This window comes from Ahaetulla prasina, chromosome 4 (assembly GCF_028640845.1).
Source record: "Ahaetulla prasina isolate Xishuangbanna chromosome 4, ASM2864084v1, whole genome shotgun sequence".
NCBI lineage: Eukaryota > Metazoa > Chordata > Lepidosauria > Squamata > Colubridae > Ahaetulla > Ahaetulla prasina.
This window is the reverse complement of record NC_080542.1, coordinates 101,609,270-101,634,796: the sequence shown is the minus strand read 5'-3', so window position 1 is coordinate 101,634,796 and position 25,527 is coordinate 101,609,270. Positions and strand designations below refer to the sequence as shown.

The 25,527-nt window shown below is 34.0% G+C and overlaps 1 protein-coding gene across 1 annotated transcript in view; it reads left to right on the top strand.

Moving 5' to 3' along the window:
- Window positions 1–25,527, top strand: part of CHN2 (chimerin 2) — a 128,551-nt gene that overhangs the window by 83,440 nt on the left and 19,584 nt on the right. The window contains exon 7 of the mRNA XM_058184120.1: window positions 13,973–14,050. Coding sequence (XP_058040103.1) covers window positions 13,973–14,050 — 78 coding nt within the window. The remainder of the gene's footprint in view (window positions 1–13,972; window positions 14,051–25,527) is intronic.

The following is a 25,527-nucleotide window of genomic DNA, read 5'->3' as shown; positions in this document are numbered from 1 at the left end:
TATATGGGGAATGTATGTGAGATGTTGCAGTCCTGGTTATCGCTATTGTTTATACAGCTTTCATAGAATGTCATTGGTTCTTTTAAACATTTAATGAGCCCAAGAAACAAAAGAGCCAGCAACAATACAATTTCTGCACAAAATGCACAGGCACTCACATTTCTACTAATTACTCATCATTTCTCCATTCATCTTGTACTGCTGCTATTACTGTTCCTATTACTACTTGTGAGTTCTGCTTCAATTCTGTCTGATATACTTACACACACATACACACAGCTGTTCATAGTCAACGTTGGCCACTCAGGCCAGCCTGCTCTGGACACACATTTTTAAAAAATGTAAGGAATTGAAGTATAAATTGACAATTTGAGAATTAGTTCAGATCATTGTTTGAAACAAATGACAAATACTAGATGTATGGTTTCAGTTGCTAGAATTCCTAAGCCAACATGGCTAAATATCCTGAGAGTTGAAGTTTGGAAATACTGGTTTAGATGATTTTGGGCTCAATTGTAGTCGTAAGTCAAGGACTACCTATACTTCCTTTGTGACTAGCCAAACCCTTAGAAAATGGAATTCAAGGCACTGACAAATGTGCCATTACTCAAATTACACTTATATTTGCCATTGTTTATACTCTTTTTTTCCCCCCAAATATTTCCCCTAAAACCCAGGATCCACTTTTCTTTTTTGGATCAACCTAGTGTTATGCCACTGACTGCAATGACTTGATATCATGGGCTGAGATAGAGTGACTGGCTCAAAGTTACCCAGCTGGTTTTCTTGTCTGAAGTAGAACTAAAACTCAGTTTTCTGGTTTTCAATCCTGGTGCCTTAACCACTAAATCAAACTGGTTCTCAAATTCTCATACTCTGCTACCTGATACTTTTTTTCCTCTTCCTGTTGTACAAGTGTTGCACAGTGTTCCTGAAAGTGTACCTGTTTTTCAATCCATTCCTTTTTCATTGTCCCTTCAAACCATCAATAGTGTGTTTTCTTTATTCACTTCCTTCAAAGTAACACAACACTTTGTCAACATTCAGCTGCAGAATAACTTGAGAAATTTAAGTACTTTTGAACATTTAACTTCATAGCAATAAAAAAATTACTAAGTGGGAAGTTTGCAATCAATCTTATGATTTTTGCAAAGTTTCTTATCTAGTTAACAGAAAAATCCAAAATTGTAATATAAAATAAGAAAACTTAGCAGCAGTAAGGGCTCCTTATTTGGTCTTTAATTAATCAATTAATTTCACTAGTCTGAGACAAACAGAACATTCCAAAATTTATTATGGAAATACTGTTTATATAAAATTACAGAAGTATCCTAGGAATTATCAGCTGATAAGCAGATGTCAAATAACTAATGACAGAATTATTTCATTTAGTAATTTTGGTTTCTTTAAAGTACATTGCATTTCCAATCCCTGACATTGGATTCACTTACCACTGTCAAAACATCATTTAATCTGACCCCATTTGGAATACTATGTCCAGTTCTGGAGATCTCATTTAAAAAAATATATAATTGATCAGATTGAGTCAACAACAAAAATGATGAAAGATCTGACAGACCTGTGCAGCCTGTAAGTTTGAAACTTTTAAATATATTAAGGGTCTGAATAAGGTTTTATTATGCCATATTTTCAATATTAAACAAAAATCAAAACATAGGGGCATTACATCAAGCTGACAAAAGGGAAGTTTAAAAGTAATGTTAGATAGTTTTATTTCCTAGAATGGAAGCTTGGAACCAACTTCCAATGGAAGTAGTGGATCAATCATCAGTAACTGAGTTTAAACAAGCTTCTGATAAATTAAAAAATTTAAAAAAAATAAAAGGGCAGACTTGATGGACCACTATGACTTTTTCTGCCATAAGTTTTCTATGTTTCTATATCATGAATCAAAATTTGGGGACTTGGCAACCATCATGCATTATGACAGTTTCAAGGTCCTAGAGCCATTTATGACTTTGGGAGGGAAGGTTGATAAGCAAAGTCAATGGAGGAATCAGGATTCACTGAATAACGTATCATTGTGGTCATAAGTCAAAGACCACATTTAGGTCTTCTGCTCTTTATTCTAAAGGAGAAGCTTACAAATAGGTCCTCCTTTCATTTGAGAAATATTAGCTAGATTCTATCTAACTGATTCCGGAAATAAGATATTTTGGAAGTAAATTTCTGTAATGTTTGGACAAATATTCATAACATATTCACCCAGATTTGTTTCATATCAGGAAATTTGTATAGAATTTATTTCATTATGTACATTATACAAAATGTATCAGATAAAACAAGAACTACATTTATTGGGGGGGCTGCAAAACTATTTCAGCCGTACTGATGGGGTTAAAACTGAAAGTTTTGGAAACAGAATGTAGTATTGTTGAGGCAGATACATATGCTGTTTTTCAGACAAGCAGAAGAATTGTGTTGTATTTTTAAAATGTAATATAGAACCATTTTAAAAAATAAGCCAGGGTTTGTTTGTTTTTTATCAAACCATCATTGAAAAAGTTGCACATCATATGAAGTTTCAGGATTTTCCACAACAGAACATTTTCATGATATGTTATTGCAAATTCACATTCATAAGTAATGCATGTGCCATAAATATTTTCTCTGATAGGTGTCTTCAGAATTCACTTATCTTAAGCAATTTTGCTTGCAGGGCAAATCTCATGATAATATTTGTTATTATTTCCACAGACAGCCACAGTAAACTTTCAGTTCTGTCTGCTTTACCCAAGGTTGCTTATACAATATGCACAGAGGTCAGAAGAGTGGTTGATGGCTCAGAACAGAAGTGCTATTTATATCTAAGTCTGTGATTTCTGGGAAACATTTCTGAAAAACTATCATCCTCCTCATCTGGTCATAATCCCACAGGGCCTGGATCTTTACATTTTCAGTGCACATCAAGGTTTGGTTTTGGCAATGAAGAACTTGAAAGGAGTGTGGCTATTTAACAAGACTTCTCATTTAGGGCTTTTCTTCAAAAAGGCTTAACCCTCACATTACTGAATCCTGAAATGACAACTTATTATGGCCAAGTTCAGGTTCGCCAAAAAACTATTTTAAAAAGGACTTTGGAGAATAAACCAAAGCTCAATGTTTCAAATGCCAAAGTTAACCCACAAGAGTGGCCCGTTGCTGCATTTTCATGAATGGGTAACTGCTGTTCCGCCAACCAATGCTAGCATCCGGTTTCTGATCGCTAAAGCTGTACTATATAGCAATAGAACAAAAGAAAATTATAATATGCATTTTAATTGACTGATGTTGAAGCAGCTAAAGTTTTGAAAGGCTGCCTTATGGTGTAATAGTACTGATTTTTGGAAGAGTTATTTGAAGAAGACAAATGAAAATCAGTTTGTGACTATGAAATACTTGGAGAAGCCTGACAAATTACTCTGGTGCCTTTTAGTCTCTGGGGACATACAGATTGGGTCACCCAGACCCTGAAACAATTACGATGACAGATTAACAATTTTACAGTTTTTTTATTAATAATTAAGTCATAGCATGGTTTGGAACAAGATTTTGAACAATCTCAAAATATCACTGCAATCTGTATTCATGTCTATAAAAATCTTTTAGATTTTTTCCTCATGTTTGGAAATCCAAAATTACTAATGCTGGAAGTAGCATGCTAGATTAATGAGGTGGTAATATTTTAAACTATTTTAAAATCATTGCCTGGTCTTATTCAAATACCAAACTAAATTAGTCCTGGATTATTATATTCCTTGCCTACCTGGCTATCTCAGCTTCTGTCATATAGTGCTAATCGTTTACATGTTGCAAACATTTCTCTTCATTCTAGACTAGATTGTAACTAGGCTGTTTCCAGCTGAGTATTGCAAGTGTTTGAGCTGTTTCTGCTTAAAAATTATCAGACTACACCCCAAAGAAAATTTATTTCAGTTACTACCTGTAAAGTAATTTCTTCTCAAGATAATGTACTATAGAAATATTTTCCCTTTTTAGAATATTTCACTGGCTTATAATGAAAATATTCTGTGTGGAATAGATTGAAGCAAGTTAACATTATCCATTACACTGATTATCATGGAAATGTTGGTCAAACTTAAGCCTACAGATATCTCCCTAATTTAGATATCCATTTGAAAATGAAAATAATATTAGTGATAACCATCAGCTGCATAAATTACATTATACAGCAATAAAATTAACATATATTTAAAGGAATATATTGAGCTAAAACAGAATAATGGTCCATGAATTGAAGTTAGGAATAGGAAAAATCGGTAAAGAGAAAGAGAAAGAAACAAAACAGCGGCAGAAGCACAAGCAGGTGGAGTTTCTTGCCAAGTAAAAAGAATTACATCACAGTGAATTTTTACAAGAAACAAATAGCTGATTGATGACAACAGTGCTAGGATAAATTGAAGAAGATGAAAAGAAAAGTGGGAGGGTAAGAGATAAAAGGAAAAATAGAAAAAGTTTATTATGAAGAGCAAAGAGATTACTTAAGTATATCCAGTGCTTTTTCAAGGACAGCCTTTGTTGTAATTGCTTTTGCAAACTAAGCACATTATGATAAGGTGGATAATGCACATGGTAATGACTATCACAACTAAGATGCTGTGAGGAAGCACTATTGAAGTTGATTACTGAGCCCCAGATGTCTGATTGTAATTGTTATGTGGGAGTGCAATAATTCATCATTCTTATCATTATTATTTCTACTGAAAGCAATTTCTCTTAAATTACAGATAGCAGGGTCCACTGATCCTCCTTGAAGCTCTGCCCCTATAGGCACATATGTGACATTGCACTGCACATGGAAAAGAACTCCAGTTTACAATGCAATGCCACAACCCTGCTTTATCACTCTCCTTGCCTCTTGGACACTGCTGAGGCAAAAGTAAAGATTTCCGTATCCAGTTGTGTACAACTCTAGGATGTGGTGCTCATTTCCATTTCTTGGCCCAGGAAGACGGTGTTTTTGAAAAACATTTTCCATGTTCAGGTATGTCTATATGCCAAAGGCACACAGAATGCTGCTAACTTCCCACTAAAATGGTACTATTAATCTGCTCCATTTGTATGCTTTAGAACTGCAAGGTGAGCAGGAGCCAGGCCAAAGAACAGGTGCTCACTCTGTTGCGCGGCGTTCAGATCTTGATCCCAGATGTCAGCTTGCCAGTTGACAAGCTCAGTATCTTTAACCTCTGAATTATTCTGTGTCCCGTCCCCTCCAAACACTGCTACGCAGAGATAAAAAAAAATGGAGTAATCCTATAATTAGTTAGCATTACATAAACTTTATATTTACTTTAGTAACTGAGATCTGTTTCAAATTTTGCAGATAAGGAACTGGTAAACTAATACTGAATTGTGTGAGTTTAGCTTATTCTGACTTACAGTGTTCCATAATATTTTTAAGCATGGATTCCCTTTCACATACTACTGTTTTTAACTGTAAACTATGTCATTTATATACTACTATATCATTTATACTACTTGGCTTCTGTAACTCATGGGTCTCTTTTTACTTATTTACTTGATTTACTTACTAGGGTATAGATGTTATCAGGAAGGAGCCATGCTTTAAGGCAGGCGTCTCCAACCTTGACAACTTTAAGACTTGTGGACTTCAACTCCCAGAATTTCTCAGCCAGTAAAGCTGGGTATTCTGGGAGTTAAAGTCCACAAGTCTTAAAGTTGCCAAGGTTGGAGACCCCTGCTTTAAGGTGCATTTGCTAGTTAGAGCCATGTAGAAACTTTCTATATGGCTAAATAGTTCCCTATTAGATTGGGAATGATTGCTTTCAGGGATTTTGGAAAAATTTAAAAGGTAGACACTTCTATTAAAGTTTGAGAAAGAGAGGATGAAATGAGGACAGGAACACAGGTCAATAGTTCTGGGGTCTGCTCAGCTACCCAAAGATTTTGCACGCTAACGATGGCTCTGACAAATTGAAGCAATCCTTATATGGTAAAACTGGAAGGAACCAATTGTCTGTAATTACTTTGTTGCCTGTTACTTTTGCAGATGAATGTTGACTTTCAGAATTGTTAAATATTGATTAATTAATTAAATGTGATTAAAGCTGTTAACAATTAGGAAACCTCTTTGATGTATGATCATCCTGACACTTGTTACTGCCTCATAGTGAAGGCCTATGCATTACCATCAAATTAAATCAAATCTTTATTATGGTCATAGACCAGTATAAAGATGATGGGGTACGGTCATTTAAAAAGAATAAAGGATGCATCAAAAGTAACAATAAAAAACAAAAAGTATAAAAAGCTGGAAGACATAATGTAAAAGTATATTTTAAAAGCAAGAATCTAAGATAAGAGATAGGAGCATTATCATAGATGGGAGCAGTGAGAATAAAAGATTTGCATGTGAAATATTGTATCAAGTTGCAGGGCATTCTAATATGATGAACTAGCTGTTCATTAAATCTAATTTGAAGCACAAGTCATCATCCAACAAATTTTGGGTGCTGATGCATGGAAGTGTCTAAAAGCATATGCATTACCACAGATTCCCAAGATAAATGTTGTTTTTAACAGAAAATATTTCAGTGATCAAACTTTCTAATCTTAAAAAAGGGGGCTATTTTCACATGACAATTTTAGACAAGAAAAGACTGCTTAGAAGCAAGGGGAGTTTAAGAATAAGAGTAGTTTCTTTTACTAACAAAAAGCATGCCAAAAATGCAGTTGAGAACTGATCTTTAGGGTAAAATTTTCAAAGTTGTATGACTAGTATATTTGCAAGATAAATGTAACACTATGTTTTACATAATCATAGTAATTAAATTTTATTACAGTCATTTAATTATATTATGCAGCATATATTCAATAAATATTGCAAACAACAATATAAAATTAGGTATCATAATCTTTCCTAAGCATCCAGATCATTAGTCTGCTTACCCAATTCTTCCATATACAGAGACATCAGGTCAGCCCTCAACACTGATTTTTATTTGAAGCAGCCATGAAAATTTTACAATTTACCATGTAATTATAGAATCTTAGTGCAAATAAATAGCCAGCAAAAAAAAAAAAAACCATCTACCCAACCAGGGATTTTGCAAATTATAGGATACATCAAAGTAATATGAAAATCCCTCTACAAGGAGCAATATTGCAGGATCCAAGTTAGCTTTTTGATTATACCCTGTCCACAAGGGCATTCTCTTTCATAATAGGGGATATTTTGTCTTTGAGAACTGCTGAGAGAAGAATATTTTAAAAATGACAAAATAAACATTATATGATATTTCATTATAAAGAAATATTCCTGCTTCCTATTCCACTGGGTCCCCCCTCCTTCCTCCTTTCATCCCACTTGCTTCACTTACCTTTTCTGACCATTACTGTTGGGAATGAGAACCAGACAATCTGCATATGACCTTCCTACATGGAGGCCACAAGATGCCGCGAAGTGACCACTATTTTGGAAGGGGTTTCAGTTAATCTTTAATCGCACAATTCTCTCATCTTTTCTTATGTCTTGTTCAATATTTCAAGAATTAAAATAAATAGGAAATAAGACAACAGGCATCCCTATGTTGTCCTTTTGTATCACAAGTGAGCATTATGACTGTCAAAAAAATGAAAAATAAGCCACAAATATTTAAGACACTCCACCTGTTCATAATTCATCCTATTAAGAATCCAAATTCAAGTTCTGAGGATTTTTTTTTTTTGCAAAACATACAATATTAGTTTTATTATAATTCAGCCATAAATGTTCTTCCTTACAGAAGAATGCTATGAACAAAAAACCTGCTTCATCTCTATAGTGTTTAATAGGCATCATTTTCATCCAACCATACCATGAATATACAAATGGAATGAAAGCATGTGTACAATTTTATTTTGATCATATTCAACCATTGATTTAATGCAGAAATGAAAGAGTAGCAAAATAATAACAAATCTTTGTGTTATCTTTCTTCTGATACATGTACTAGAAACTTGAAAAATTGATCAACCACATATCTTTAAGATTATTATTTTTTTAAAAATGATAACATTCAACTTAAAGTACTTTATTTGCATTTCCTTACTAGGAATTATACAGAGTTTCCCCCAAAATAAGACCTTGTCTTATATTTTTTTGAACCCTGAAATAAGCCCTTGGCATTCTGGCCATGCACTCAAAAGCCCGATTGGGTTTATTATCAGGGGATGTCTTATTTTGAGGGAAACAGGATACTATTACTAGAGTAGCATTTGAAATCACCATCACCATGCATTTCATTTTAGTGTGCCAAAGAACATGCAATTTTGATAGAGAACAGGGAGTTTTGCTCAGTCCCTAACCAATAATTCACACTGGAGAAAGGAAGGATACAACAGCTTACATCAAGTTGCCACCTCAACTAATCCTTATGTGAAGAACTATTTTTTATATGTGAACTATAAAAATAGTTCTTTATTTATTTCATCTGTAGCAAGATAACATGAATATCATATATATATATATATATATATATATATATATATATATATATATATATATATATATATATGTTATTGGGTTTTCCCCCGCGTAAAATTGGAAGTGTCTTGGCGACGTTTCGACAAAGTCTCATTCGTCATCTTCAGGCTTCAGCTTCGTGCTTCACATTGCTCCCAGAAGCACAAAGCTAAAGCCTGAAAATGACAAATGAGACTTCGTCGAAACGTCGCCAAGACACTTCCAATTTTACGCGGGAGAAAACCCGAATAACCAAAGACCTACATACACACACACACACACACACACACACACATACATACATATATCCCATTCTCTCCTCTTTGTCTAATTGCTCAGTTGTAGAAATTCAGTGTTTACAAGAAAGCACAAGGCCAAGTCTGAGATGCTGTTACCATGGCTATACATCAAAATGCTTTTTAAAAAATCCTATCTCTTTCCTAACTTGATACTAATAGTTTCCTAACCTAATTCTGAGAGTGTATGTGGATGTCCAAGTTGATGTCCATGTGACTTTCTCATAGTGCCAATCCTTTGAAAACTTTGAGTTTGAAGAGTATTTAGTATATTATTTTTGCATATCATATTGCATATCAGATACAGCCAACTAAAATTATGAATAGTATATTTAAATATATATAAATATGTATTTGTCAGATTATGATCAAGGTTTTAATTCTGCTGCAACCAGTTTCAGGAGCTGCTTTCACTCTAGTCCAGTGAGAAGATGCAGAGAATCAGAGAGGTACACCAATGTTTAACAGAGCAGCTGTCCCTGTTACTAAGCAACTATCCTTTGTATCCCACAAGACAGATATCTGGGCATCTGAGGCTTTCTCTCTCACACCTCCATGAATGAAAAAGGTTAGACACAATTGCCTTTGCAGTCCTCATGAAGCCAGAATACACTCTTCTGTTTTATACAAACAGCATTTAGCCATAGCCTGCTCCCTGCCTTGAGCATCTGAGAAAAGGTGTTTTAAAATAAGTGAACAAATAGACTTACCAAGCAAACTACATAGATATGTTCACAAAGTTAGTGGGATTTGAGCCAAAGTCAAAATTAGAGTCTTAATAAAATACATTATTATGATACAATAAGACAATTTTAAAAAACAGCCTGTTTTGAATAGATTTGATAATGCTTATTACAAATTATGGAGACATATAGGTGAACTTTATGTCTTAATGAAACTAGGAGAAATAGCAGTCTTGCTACTGGATTTTTCTCCTAAGATTATCTCATTAAAGTAAGGATTCTAATAAGACGTTTTATATATAATCCTGCATTTGGAGCAGAGTAACTGCAGTATTGCATAATGATATACTGTATCTTATATAATAGGATTTTATAATTTAAGTGATACAATGGCAAAGGATTACTAGAAAATTGACCTCACCCTCAAAGTTTTGTGTTGGTGCTGTTGACCTATTTAAATTATTCCAGCAATGCCTCAAAATATGTCTATCTCCAGAGCACATAAGCAAACAGGTATATTGCAAAGTGTCACCATTGCTGGTGCATTAGCTCTTTAGCAGTATGCATTGTGCACTCAAAAGAAAAATCAAATATAATAAGGCAAATATTACAAGCTAACATTTTCTTTTTCTAAATATCCATTTAACACAACCTGTAACTTAAAGCCACATAATTTCATTCATCATCAATTTACGGAAGAAAATGCACAAATAAGATGCTAAAAATTGATCAAATGATGGATATCAAACAACCTTGCCTAATGCAATGTACTGTGCAATCCCAATCAAATCTTTTCTGGAAAAGAATCACTGATTTCAATTATGCTAGTAGTCCAAGGCAAATGAGTATAGGATTTCTGCCATATTGTTCAGGTAAAGCAGTGTTTTTCAACCTTGGCAATTTTAAGATGTGTGGACTTAAGTTCCCATATTTGTCCAGTCAGTATGCTGGAGCAAGACTATGAGGAGGTGAAATCCATCTTAAAATGCTAAGGTTAAAAAATATAGAGCCAAAGGTTGAACTGCAATAACAGAAGCTTTTTAAAAAGAACGTTGCTCTGAATCTAGTATCTAATAGCTATTGGCCCATGACGGTAGGACAAAAGAGCATGAAACATTATCCCTGACGAGGTCCAAACCTTTCTATTAGCCTACCTAAAAGTAGCGCTCAGCTGTCTTATCAGCTGGAAAATGGATTTATTTAGCAGCAGAGTGTTGTGGATATTTCAGCAGTGAGATCTGTAGAAATTGTTGAAAGCAAAAGGTTTCAACAATAAATAAACCTCAAATAAAAAAGATTGTGATCCCTGAGCTAAAGAAATAATTTCAGCAGCAGACTTTCAGGGTCCATGAAATTCTATAAATAGATCCATATAGATTAGAATAATATGGAACAGTATCTTCTGTGACTTTTTATTAAAATAAGAATACGCCAATAAGATTTGGGTAAACTGCCCTAATATTTAAAGGTTTGATATTTTAAATTTAATATCATATAAATTTAATATTTATATTATTCAGATAGCAATTTTATATACTTTTATGTATTAATACTGCTTGTAAACTATCAATCTAGTTAACAAACCTATCAACATAATAATAATTTAAAATGCCAAGATTATTAGCCAAACCACAAAACAGTAAACTTATAATTAATAAATTATTTTATATGCATTCTAATTTTCTAGTGGAATGTCTTGGCTTGTTTCCAAAAGGAAATGAGAGAAGACAAGAAGACTTAGCGGAGAGTTTCTTGAGAAACCTGATGAATTATGAGTTTAATTGAACTACAAAATGATAAAATGGAATAGGTCTTAATAAGCTTTAAAGTCACATAGACTTAAGTATTAAGATTAATATCTTGCATTAGACCCTGAAATCTAATATAAATTTGTAAAAGTATAACTCAGAGTTGTCGTTAAATGGGCAGGAGTTCTTCTGTAGTAATTAGCTAGGTATTTGCTTGCATTTGGCTAGATCAAATAGTTTTTAAGAAATACCTTGAATTGCATTACATGCAACATTAGTTTATATTGTCTACTTGACTTTTAAAATGCTCATAAAGGGGATACCTCCATAGAATCAGCTCTGATAATGATCCATTTTCCAGATATTGAAACTTAGACTAGAGATGGAAATTAGCAGGTTTCGTGACTTAGATTCTCTAAGAACAAAACAGAAGAAGAAGTAGAAGAAAAAGAACTCTGGTGGGCAGAAACAGCCGAATTAGAAATGAAAACATTTTAAAGTCATAAAACGTTGAAGATATTTTCTTAAATGTCTTCTTAAGCTTAGTAGTTCTTAGTCTTGGCAACTTTGAGATGTGTGAACTTCATTCTGGCTGGGAAATTCTGGGAATTGAAATCCATATATCTTAAAGTTGCCAGGATTGAGAAACACTGTCCCAGCCTTTTATCCTCATTAACAATTTTGCACCCTTTCTTCTGTTCTAATCCTCCTATGTTTTCAATCAACAGCTCTTCCATTGGGAGCACATTAAACACTTACAGCTGCCAGCTTGCTTCTGTGTACACACACACAAACACACATGAGACAGACAGAGAGAGAGAGAGAGAGGAGAAAGAAGGGAGGGAGGGAGGGAGGGAGGGAGGGAGGGAGGGAGGGAGGGAGGGAGGGAGGGAAAGAGAGATGATTCATCCTTGTCACATTTGCTTTCTGTGAGGAAAAATAATGGTATGTTGGCAACAAGAGAGAGGAAGAAATGCCAGAAGATAGGAAAATTGGGAATTCCTGCTAATAGGAAGCCCCCTTCCCTCTTCACATGTTCAGGCCAAATTCACTTTGCAGAATTTCTTCTGCAGCAAAGTTCAACAACCAACTAATTATTGATTCAGTTCTTCAGTATTCTACAGATAGTCCTTGACTTGCTATAGTTCATTTAATGACTGTTTGAAGTTACAACAGCATTGAAAAAAATTACTTAGGACCATTTTTCACATTTAACAATCATTACAGCATCCCCATGGCCATGGGGTCAAAATTCAGATGATGGTTGCAGTGTCCGAGGATCATGTGATCCCCTTTTGTGACTTTCTGACAAGCAAAGTTAATTGGGGAAGCCAAATTCACTTAGCAGCTATGTTACTAACTTAACAACTGCAATGATTCACTTAACAACTGTGGCAAGAAAGGTTGTAAAATGGGGCAAAATTCACGTAGCAACTGTTTCACTGAGCAACAGAAATTTTAGGACAAAATTGTGGTCGTAAATCAAGGATTACCTGTAGAAGAATCTATGGATGAATATTTAGTTTCCCTTTGGTGGTGGGGGAGCAGAAAGCATTGAGAAGTTGAAATAGTGGAATGGATCCTGAGGAAATACAGGACTGACTTGTTCAATACTGCAACATTTTGTTGTAGACAGCATTTGAATTGAATTATTTTTCAATTCTACTGTGTTCTCATAATAGTCTTAGAGAGAGAGAGAGAGAGAGAGAGAGAGAGAGAGAGAGAGAGAGAGAGAGAGAGAGAGAGAGAGACATACAAAACATAGAAGGAATCTCAACTGTACCATAAAAATTGTGTGGCTAGCTGAATTTTTACACTTCAATTAATCTTTCTTTTTTTCTCTCTTTTTCCTTTCCCTAAGCATTTTAATAGCCTGGACATTCTTTTAAATGTTATTTTAAAATAATGAGGAGAAAAACTGCCATTTATTTTATGAATTGCAAAAGTAGAGAATGCCAGAAACAATCTTCATTTAATGTCCTGGCAGCCACAACTACTAATCTTTCAAGTGCTACTAGATTTTCTCTTGTACAGGATATGAAAAAGAAGAGGGTATTTTCCCCCACCCCCACATGAGATTAAAGAATCACTGTGGTTTAAAGGCTTAATATGATGGTGTTTGTACTGGAAGAGCTCAGAGGTCTCCAGTTCTGAGCACAATTGGATGCAGCATTAGAGTTATTTATGAAAGAAAAAAAAAGTGCTCCCGGGTAGATGTGATCTATCCTTGGAGATGTGTTGTGGCATGAAACTGTAAAGCTGTCGGTATTTCTTCAGCGCCTGGCAGGATCCTCTGCTCTGGGGAGGGCCAGAAGCGGGAGTCGTTCTGTACATGAATCCAGTCTATTGTTCTGTGCATACTTTGTTTTTTAAAAAGTATCACAAAGCAGACTGTTACTTATTCAGATGCAGGAGCTCCTTCCATCACGCAAGACAGCCCATTCAAGTCACATGCCAGAGGTCTCCTCAGAATGGGCTGCCGCAGCTGCTTCAAATCTGCTGTCTAACATAAGAAGCAGTTGGACCAAGCTGAAAGCAGTCAGCCTCCCAGCCTCTGCAGAAGACAAGGAAAAGATCTGGGATCCAAACACTATGTTTGCCGAGGAGCTGTGGCTTGACAATGAGAAAGCCTGTGCTGTGGTTCACAAATCAAAGCAAGGACGGAAACGCCAAGAGCTCCTGGCAGTAGCCTTGGGGGTTAAGATGGGAGTGAAAGGGGCACTCTTGTGGCAACCACTGAAACTCTTTGCCTATTCACAGATCACCTCCTTGGTTAGAAGAGCGGCATTGACCCAGAACGACAACCATTTCAACTACGAAAAAGCACACAATTTTAAGGTAAGGACCTTAATGCTGTAGACCTTTTGTGCACTGAAAGCTTGCCTATCTTTTACTTAATCTGTCAGGTTATTTTCTTGTTTCCGGAGTGTCAGTGTCTCTGGTTGACTTCTTTTTTGAGAAGAAATAAGATTTATTTAATATAGATAAGAAATACTGTCTGGCTTAGAAATGCAAGGGTAGGGCTCCAACAAAAGACGGGGAATCTAATTAAAGCTGATCTTGCTGAAACAGACATTTCTCCTCCTTGTGACTCACTGATCATAAGGCTTCTTATGTGAAACAAAGTCTCATTTAATCAGTAATAACTCGGTGCTGTATTTTCAATATACCCCGATTGGATTCAACTCAAAATTGCAACTTTATGCTTTGAAAGTACATTTCTCTGATTCATGACTGTTCTACTATGTTTATTTTAAAATTAATAACTAAACAATTCTGCCAGATTTTTACTTCTGCCTGTGAAATGTAATCCTTACATTTACTGTTCATGTCAAATGCAGAGAACATGAAATTATGGGACACATAAAGAGTGGCCTGTTATTAGCTTTATTTTGTTTTTTTCAGCCAGAGCTGTTGTAATAAAAGAAAGGTTCCACACTCTGGGTTTACATTTAGAAAAAGTCATTTTCCAATTCAGGCAGTGTTTGGGATGATGTGCGTATGTATGAAAGATGACTCATTTTCTAGTACTTGGCTTCCAAACATCTGGATCTGTGTCTATAGTGGGAACAGCTGCATCCATTCCATAATGAGACATTATCCAGTTACTGCAGTTAAAAGTATCTGAACTCTTTTGGGGGGGGGGGAGTTTTTTTATATTTTTCAAAACAAACCACATACAGTATCTGAACTCTTGATGAGAATAAATGAAGAAAAACCCATAGTTATCATCAGGTTTGGGAACACATTCTGTGACACCTCATTTATTGGCAATGAAGTTATGGTTGTGCTAATCACTGCCTTAAAAATATCTCTGGAATTCTGAATGTATGGAACTCCTATTTGAATACATGCATTTGTTTTTGTACAAATATTGAGCAATAAATATTCAGGCATCATCCCAGTACTAATATACTATGGTAAAGAAAAACAAAATCTATTGCCAGAGGATTTGTTAAATTGATGATTTATTCTTCAAGGGACAGATGGTAGCTACTATGGACCATATCCAAGAACAAATTCACAAACCATACTCTTTCTACATATATCTGTATGCATATTTGCATAGCAGGTTCCTGCATTTTTTTAACAATTGCAGTAATTTGAATAGGTACACCCATATAAAGATTTTTTAATTTTCCAGCATGTATGGACATAGCAATATTTTATATTGATTCAAACAGTATACAAAAGATAGTGTAATTACACAAAACAAACCTATGAAACCTATTACTCTGCAATCGTTTATTCAACAAAAAATTATCAGATATATCATTTTCTTCTATGACAAGCCCTTCAATGCATTTTTAACTTATTTAGCAAATGGTTCATTTATAAAATGGTTCATTTGGTGGAAATATGTGTTTGATTTTGAACTCTGTACAAATATTGAACAATAATATGAAAACATTATCCTAGTATTTTTAAGTTGAAGGATTTAAAAGTACTGAAATAACATTTTAATTATCCGTGTCATTGCTTTTTCAAAGAGAGAAAAGGGCAATCCTTTTTAAAATCTTCTTTTAAGTGTTCTTAATTCTTATATCTTAATCATCATTCTTTATGAAAAAATGATTTCATTTTAGCTGGAAAAATATTTTCTCATGACTTAAGACATATTTTCCACATTGACCTACGCATTCTTTCTTCCATCTTTGAAATTCTTTTGTTTGGTCTCTGATTTAAAACTGGATATGTGCCCAGTTTTATTTATAAAAGTATTTAAAAACCTTTTATTTGTTCACTCTAGCTGTTTAGCCTTTTGCTTCCTATTTAAAAAGTTTAAGTTTAAGCAGTAAATCATATTATTTCTTTTACAAATCTTAAATGAGTAGCCTAAAAATTAGATTTTTGCCAGTATAAGAAGTTTAAAAATATGACATGGCCATATAGCTATTACCTAATAGAAGAAATGTCTATTTTAAATCATACTACAGTAAAAAAAAAAACGTTCTCAATGTACATGCTATAAATTATTTTGAAAAAATTAAGACATTTTCCTGCAATGTAACATTTATCATTTAGCTGAGTACTCTCATTATATATTTATTTATTTAGTCAAATACATATTAAATAATATATCTAAGCATAAATTGAAAAAATAAAATGAATACAACTAAAGGGAACATTAGGACAGGAACAGTAGGCATGCTGGTGCTCTTATGCACATCCCTTACAGACTCTTAGGAATGGGGTGAGGTCAACAGAAGACAGTTTTAAGTTAAAGTTTTTGGGGTTTGGGGATGAGACCACAGAGTCTGGTAGTGCATTCCAGGCATTAACAACTCTATTACTGAAGTCATATTTTCTACAGTCGAGATTAGAGCGGTTCACTTTAGGTTTGAATCTATTATGTGCTCATGTATTGTAGTTGAAGCTGAAGTAGTCAGTGACAGGAAGGACATTGTAGCAGATGATTTTATGAGCTAAGCTCAGGTCATACTGAAGGTGGCGTAATTCTAAATTTTCTAAACCCAGAATTTCAAGTCTGGTGGCATAAGGTATTTTGTTGCAAGGAGTCAGAGGTGTGAAGGACTCTTCTTGTGAAATATTTCTGGACAGGTCAATTGTATTAATGTCTGATATGCAGTGTGAGTTCCAGACAGATGAGCTGTAATCAAGAATTGGTCTAGCAAATGTTTTGTATGCTCTGATTAGTAGTGTAATCTTACCGGAGAAAAAGCTATGCAAGATTAGGTTTACAACTCTTAATGCCTTTTGGGCAATGTAGTTGCAGTGGGCTTTGGCACTTAGATCATTTGATATGAGAACTCCAAGGTCTTTGACAGAAAGAGGGTCATTACAATTGAGACCCAGTTTGATTCAGTGGTTAAAATACCAGGCTAAAAGCCAGGTGACCGGGAGTTTTAGTCCCATTTTAGGCATGAAAGGCACATCAAGCTCACAGGGTTGTGGATGTGGTTGTGGGGAAAAAAGGAGGAGGAAAGATTATTGTGTTTGTTCACTGCCTTGAATTATAAAATATAATGCAGTATATAAGTAAAATTAATATTAACATATAAAGACAAATTATATAGTAATTTGTCTTAATATAAAGAGTTTACCCAAGGTGGTATTTAATTCATTTATTTAAAAAAAAGATTTACAGATAAAACAGACAATGAAAAACAAAAAGTGGCAATTAAAATTTTATTAAAAATGGATGGTGTTGTGACTACATACACAGGGGCCACTAATTTACAATCTAGTACCGACATTGAGAAAAAGAGTTTGTGTCTTCATAATAGAATGATAACCTGTTCAGATTTGAAGTTACATTGTAGCAATAATACTTAGATTTATATATTACTTTACAGTGTTTTACAGCCTTCTCTAAGCAGTTTACAGAGTCAGCCTATTGCCTCCAATTTACAATAAATATAGAGGTAATATTTCCTCTAGTGTGGTTTTTGTCTAGACTAGTGACAAAGATTACACAAAAATGGCCCATGGACAACTCAGCTTGATTACAAATTGATGTTGTTGGTATAACCTACCAGTCAAGTTAACTGCCCAGGAATCTCACAATGGTCTTCCATCAAAATACTGACCAGATCCCACTTTGCTTTGCTTCTGGAATTTTGCATACAATATCAAATTACTTATTGCCTCAAAATTTTTTGGTTTTCCCCCCAAAAATAAGACCAAGTCATATTAATTTTTGTTCTAAAAGACATTTTAGGGCTTATTTTCAGATGATGTCTTATTGGGGGGGAAATACAGTACCAAATGAGTTTGTCTGACTGACAATCTTAACTGGGGCTTATTTTGGGGTAGGGTTTATATTACAGTTGGGTCTTATTTTCAGGGAAACATAGTATCTATATATTTTCATTATTAATCAAACAATATTCAACCTCAAAGTGATAGAGGCCTGAATGATTGATTCAAAGTACTGTTACTTTGCCATACAACAAAAAGTAGAATTTCTGGAATTCTGCAATGTCTATTTCATCTTCTGGCTACCTCAAAGAGCTGACATCAAAAATTTGTCCAAAACCTTTGCTGTCCCTTTTTTATGGAGAACAAGATTAAGGAGAAGCTGTTTTGAGTTTCTTTCTCATACTCTCTACTTTCCTAGGAGCAATAACTATTCTTCCTCTCCTATCTCTTCTGAAGTCCTGAAGTAAATTTCTCTACAGCCTAACTACAACCTACAAATTAGTTTAACTATTTCCATATACTCCTTAAATAGCTGCTGTTGTTTATTACTATATACAATTTTCCTATTTTAAAAAATGATAAAAATGTTAGTCTATACAAATCCTAGTACATTTTAAGGAATCAGATGATTGAAATATGAGTTGGCATTTAAAATATGAGTTCACATTTAAATTCTGCAACTGCAAAAAGATTAAATAAATAGAATTATTGCTAAATTGAACTATAACAATAAATCAATCTTCAACAGACTTCAACACCTATAATTCTCAAACCAGGAATGTGAGCTGAAATACAATACATTTGATGGGCAACACGCTGGCAAGACTATGTGAAATTATAGTGCATCATTATGTGAACAGAATCAGAACTTGTAAAGACTCCCCCAATTTCATTTTTAACAATCAATCTTCACCTATATGTTCAGTAAAATAATTTCTCAAACCTATACTAAAACAAATATTATCAAAACATGGATTATGAGATTGTGTGATTTTTTACTGTTTTCTGTTAATATATGTAAATATATGATTGCTGTGAGCTACCTAGAGTTGTTGAAAGTTGGATAGCATACAGGATTTATTGTCATGGTTTGTTGCATAGTCAGCCAGATGTTCAGACTGGATTTCATATTTTTGTCTGTCTCATGAGTCCTTTTCAAAGATAGGCAGATGTGGATGTTTGATTGTACTACTAATATCATTGCAGGATCTAAGCTGTTCCAAGTAAAATTGTCTTTTGCAATTGACCGATAGTGAATTTGTCAATGTCAATGATGTTCAAATGGTGTGTCAGTTGTTTTGAGATTTTGCTCAAGGTGCCTATTACTATTGGTATTACTTTTGCTTTCTTTTGCCACAGTCATTCTGGTTTTATTTGCTGGTCTTTGTTATTGTTGACACCATAATTACTACCTTTCTATGATGTCATCCAGATTCAAAATATTCCAGTAATTAATTTAGAACATTTTAATCAGCTTAGACAATTATAGCTATAATAATAGAATCAACATTTATTAAGATTAGAATCATGAAGTCAATCATTTTCTTTGTAATACACGATAGGTGTGAAAATTGGACTTTGAAGAAATATATCAGAAACATTATTGATAATTTTGACCTTCAGTAGCTAAGAAAACAAACAGATTATAAAACATAGATCCAGGTTTCTCAAGGTACAAATGATCAATATTAAACTATCACATTTCTTTTTGCATCTATTTTTTTATTTTATTCAAAACAAGGTCAAAATGCAAAACTTTAAAATATCCAGAAAAGGATTTAAAAGGTGGGGGGGACACAAACTAATCAAGATGTTAAAAAGAAAAAGGTACATCAAAAAAAAAACCTGATGCATATTATATTTCCTAATTTAATACTGATTAAAAATTATTATATCATTGATTCTGACATATTGCAAAACAGCCCCCTCAAAAAAAATGATTATTGACCTTCTCTTCTTCCTGTTTCCTGACAAAATAATAACAACAACAACAACAACAACAACAACAATAATAATTTTAAAAAAAACAAAATTAAAGTTTAAAAAATCTATGTTAACAAACTGTTGTTGTAGTCCACTTGTAGAAAGTTTACCACAGAATTATATCTATCCCAATCATCCCAAAAGTTAAAAATAATTCAACCTGGATCTAATATCCACTTTTGTTTCTTTAATGCCATCTCTTAACAATTGTTGTCTAATTAAATACAATAGATTCATTTTCCACAATAAGTGGAATAACCAAACAATAACCAAAAACTGTCTACTATTGACCTCACCCCATTCCTAAAAGGACTATTCCTGTCCTATTGTTTCCTTTCATTATATCAAATTAATATAGTTTTTGCATAGTTTTGCTCATATATATGCTTATATGATGTGTTGTTGTTTTATGTTGATGCTTGTGTATACAGTTGTGACAAAAAAAAAAGGCTGCCTTCCCATCAAAGTCCAAATAGAAGAGTTTTCCAGCTGGGTGTAATAAAGACATCTGGTCTCCCTCAGTCTTCAGGGAAGAAGGAATTTATTACTTCCCCCATTCAAAGAATCTAATATTGTAGGGCAATGCAGGCTTAAACCTCAGAGAAACAGATGAAGTCAACTCAGGTAATTCTCCAATCATGAGAATAATCTTTGGTCTGGCTCTGGGTGGAAGTCTTTTTGAATATCTTTAGCCAAAGTTACATGCTTCAGCATATTTAGCATGATAATTAAATCTATTATGATCAAACTATCATATTTTTGACTCCTTATATAAAGATTGAAGTTTCCTTGAGAAAATTATTATGATGGGAAAGTGGAAGGAAAGAAGAAAATGACCAGCAACAAAGTGAATGGACTCAATTGCAACAACAGCGAATGCACCGTTAAGAGACATAAAGAACCAGGTTCAGGACAGACTATTGTAGAGAAAGTCCTTCTGTGTGACTGCCAACAACTGATGACAATCACTCATTTGTTACCAAGTATTCTGATCATCTAAGACAGGGATGTCAAACTCGTGGCCCGTAGACCAGGTGCATTATGCAATGGCCATGTCCACACACACACCATTTAGTGAAGGAGGGAAAAGTCACACTAGGTCATGTGATGATAACATGACATCGCAAGTTTGATACCCGGGATCTAAGATATATTTTTCTATACATATTGTATATGAATATATACAGAGAGTGGTTGCAAATACAACACATTTAGAGGTCAAACATGCAATATTGTGGATATTGGTAGTGGGAGCTCGTGTATGCAGCTGCAAACTATTAAGTAATAAATAAAGCACATAGCTAAATCAAATGCAGTATGAATCAATTCTGACATTCTATTAACACTGAATATAAGGCATTAAAATTGTTGACAATTCTATCTCATGAATATCCTCAGTTCTGTGACTATCATATAATGGAATCCAGGTTTAATGCTCCAAGTTTAGAAGTACATAAAATGCTGAGATAAGGATATCTCTGTATGTAATGGGCACTATTGATGACAATAGAAAAAGTCAATTCTGCTTCTTAAGAAAAAGATAACTTTTTTTCCAATTTTGATTTATCTTAAACTCTGATAACCATAACCCTTTATAGATTGCAGGATTTGATTGAGTTGATAGGCAGATTTCCCTCATAATTTTCTACTTAGGCTTTTGTTAAAATACAACTTGGCCATGTAGGTTGGGGTATTTAGAATTGTATCATATGTACATATATAGAATGAGTGATAAAGGTTATTACATGTTTACTGATATAAATAATTGTTTTACACTTCAGTTTTTCAGGAACACTTATCCAATGGCTTGTATCTTTCCAGCAAAAATCTGGACAACCAATAGATGGGTATAAGCCAAAAGATAGAAATTTCTTTGCTGATTGTCAATAGATTAACTGAATGACAGTTTGGCAATCATTTTGGAATAATTATGTGATTTTATGCAAGAATATTTTATTGTTTCATAGATCTGTTATATATGTAAAAATGAAGTACTTATAGTGAGAGGCTGCATCAGGACAGTACTAATCAGACTGAGCTGTAAGTTGCAATTAAGAGAAACAAACTTTGTTTCCATGTAATGGTTGTCAGATCAGAAGACGATGATGATGATGGAGGAGGAGGAGGAAGAAGAAGAATTATGCAAACAATTTGAGCATGCATTATATTCAGTGATCAGTGCAATTTTTCCTGCAGTTAGTGATGTTAGCATTTCAGTGGATAAATCACTGATCGCTGTCTTCACAGTATCCTACAGAGGAGGTGTATAGAGAGAAGCATAGAATGGTCCTGTTTCAGATACACAGTATAACAGCACACTGGTGACAGCAAGCTCCAGGATCAGAAAAAGACATGGCAATCACAGATGTGTAGATGAACTCTGAGAAACAACATCCAAGGCTTAACAATTTGATAGCCACCATATGTTCCTTTTTACTCTGTTTAAGTGGAATGTGATCTATTTTGATCTTTTCTCTTACGATTTCAGCTGTCATTTTTAATAGTACTGAAATTCAAAACAAACTTAATGTTCCTAGCTCCTGATAGCAGGTAATTTCTTCTCTGTTTTAAAAAGAACTACTTAGATTATTTTCCCCATCTCATAATATTGGCATGAAAGTTGTAATTCACATCAATGGCAGAACAATGACCTATCAGACTAAATATATAATTAATGATTGGAAAGAATTTTAGTCTCCTCCAGATTGCTGAAGAGATTGATCTGTTCCAGTAGCACAGTGAAACTCATTCAAATACACCTAGATTACAAAAAAAAAGGCTTGCTAGATCTTAAATTCTTCCAAAATTATTTAATAATTAACTTTATTTAAGTTGTCCTATATTCTGTTTGATTTTTTATATAAAAGAGAAAGTTGGACAAATGAAATTGTTCCAAATATTTCAAAGAAACTGATTGTAATAAATATTTAATGCTTTTTGATTAAAAATATTTTGAATTTTTTTTACTTCAGTTCACTGTAAGGAAGGAGACTGTATTATATCCAGTTTAAAGAGACTAGGGTCTTTCACTTGAGGTGTAACTGGGGGCCTTACCAACCCTTCTGAGGCTTCAGCTGATAAATTAACTCTTATGTTCAAAAGTATTAGAGATTCATTAGACTGAAATATATATACTTGGATTGTCATCATGACTATGTTTGAACTGTTTTTTGTGCCAGATACAAAAAGATTAATTAATTAAGAGAAGCAATGATGAAAAATTAGACAAACCTATCACTTGATAAACAAACCTTCAGTATGTTTTTAGAATGAGTCTAAACAAAGTTTTTAAACAGCTGACAATATCCTACACTTGATTCATATGCTAATTTTTCCCATACACATTGTACTCTTCTGGTCCTAGTAATTCCATCAGTTATTTAGAGTGCTTTATCTGCCAAGGTCATGAGCAAATTTGAAAGGAAAAGGAAATGAACAAAACCATTAAGGGCTTTCCACTTGTTCCCCGCCCCCCTGCTAATATATCATTATATTATCTTCAATTTATTCTGATGAATTTAAATTCCCATGAGATACTAGGAAGAGGTAGTCTCCTTTATTTCATCTTTCCGGTGTATCTTCCTTGTTAATGAAATTTTTCTTTTTCTCTCTCCCCTGCACTTTCCATTGATAGTTTTCCTGGTTGCCTTACATATACCCTTCATTGAACTTTGTTGAAGAAACCCATTTTTATAAGATGCCTCATATAAGAGCAAACCCATCGAATGTAAACTTTTGGTTTAGTGTTTAGGAACCTGCAAAACTTTATTTTTCACTTATTTATTGTAAAACACTGAGAACAGATGGAAAATTTTGTGCTATAGAGATGTAATAAGTAAATACACATGTGCAGCCATATGGGCAATTTTGGTAATTCCTTCTTATTCCCTCAGATTCTTCACATTTAGTAGTTTTTCAGGACCCAGGACCCAAGTGTTAGATTACTCACAGCTATTACATTTTTAGAGTGACCTAGGCTTGGACTTAGCTTTATAATATTCTTAAAAAGTAATGTATGCATATACGTATATATATATATATATATATATAGGTCTTTGGTTGTTCGGGTTTTCTCCCGTGTAAAAATGGAAGTGTCTTGGCGACGTTTCGACGAAGTCTCATTCGTCATCTTCAGGCTTCAGCTTCGTGCTTCTGGGAGCAATGTGTGATTTTGGTTTAGTGTATATACAAACACTTTAACACTTTGTATATATACAAATATATATATATAACACTTTGTATATATACAAACACCCGTGAAAACCTCAGAAAACAAATATATATATATATATATATATATATATTTGTTTTCTGAGGTTTTTGCGGGTGTTTGTATGTAGGTCTTTGGTTATTCGGGTTTTCTCCCGCGTAAAATTGGAAGTGTCTTGGCGGCGTTTCGACGAAGTCTTATTCGTCATCTTCAGGCTTCAGCTTCGTGCTTCTGGGAGCAATGTGTGATTGCAGCTGTTTCTTCCTTTTTAACTCCTAGTGGGGGTTTGAACTGATTGGGTGGGAGCTTGGCTGTGCTCTGATTGGATGGGGTTTTTTACTTACTAGATGCTATCAAAGAATGCAGTGAAGATTCTGACTTTCAGTCCTTGCCCAGAGATGTTTAATAATAACTGATGTTGCCAAATATCTTGATAAACATACTTAAGAAACCTCCAAAATAGTTATAATTGTAGCCAGATTAAACTGGAATATAACTAGAAATTTCATATCCTGACATTGAACTAATCAATTTAACATTCTTCATTAAATTATATCATAATACAGCTGGTACATTGTGCAGTCATGCCTCTGTCCCTATATTTCAGGACCATGATGGTCTCATATAAAATTGCAGCTGTCAGTAGGGTTCAGTTTTCCTAATCTGAATATATTGTTTTATATACATGTGACCATATAATTGTACATTTATGTATCGTAGGACAATCAGCATTTCTAACCACCTTGACCAGCTGCTTGAGATCAGTATGAGATTGAAATATCATTTTAAGGCAAGGATCTAGAAACAAATAATTTAGGGTAACAAATGAATAAACGATTTAGCCATGGCCAAACTTTAAATTTCAAAAGGACCTTTTATTATTATTTCCCCTATTGCAGAAATAAGATCAGTATAATATTTCATCTCTTTCCACACCCTGTTTTCTTCTGCATATTTGCAATCAAATGGCACTTTCTGTGATTTTGTTGAATAAGAATCTGTCTGAATATTGGAGTTTGAATGAAACAAGTTTACTCATGCAACTTGGAAAAGACAAGAAAACAAAAATAGTGTGTTTGTGTTTGCATAGTTGATTGATACGCTCAAGACTCAGTAGTGGTAAACTGACCCTGAATATCTGCACAAACATCCTGTTATTCATTTTGAGCAAAGTCATAATAAGCCTCTTATCTATTATCCATAGATTATGTGTTGCTATTAATTTTTTAACTGAAAATTGATGGTACTGCTTTCTGCCATTCAGAGACAAGCAAACACACAGAAACTTTTGTGATGCCAAACTGAAGACACAATAAGAACGAATTGCAAAACTTCTAGAAACTCCAAACCAAGAGTGAAATGCTCCCAGTTCAGACCGGCTCACCCGATCTGGTAGCAATGGCAGCAGGTGGTTCAGAGAATTGGTAGCAAAAATCCCTGGCCCTGCCCCCTGCTCCTG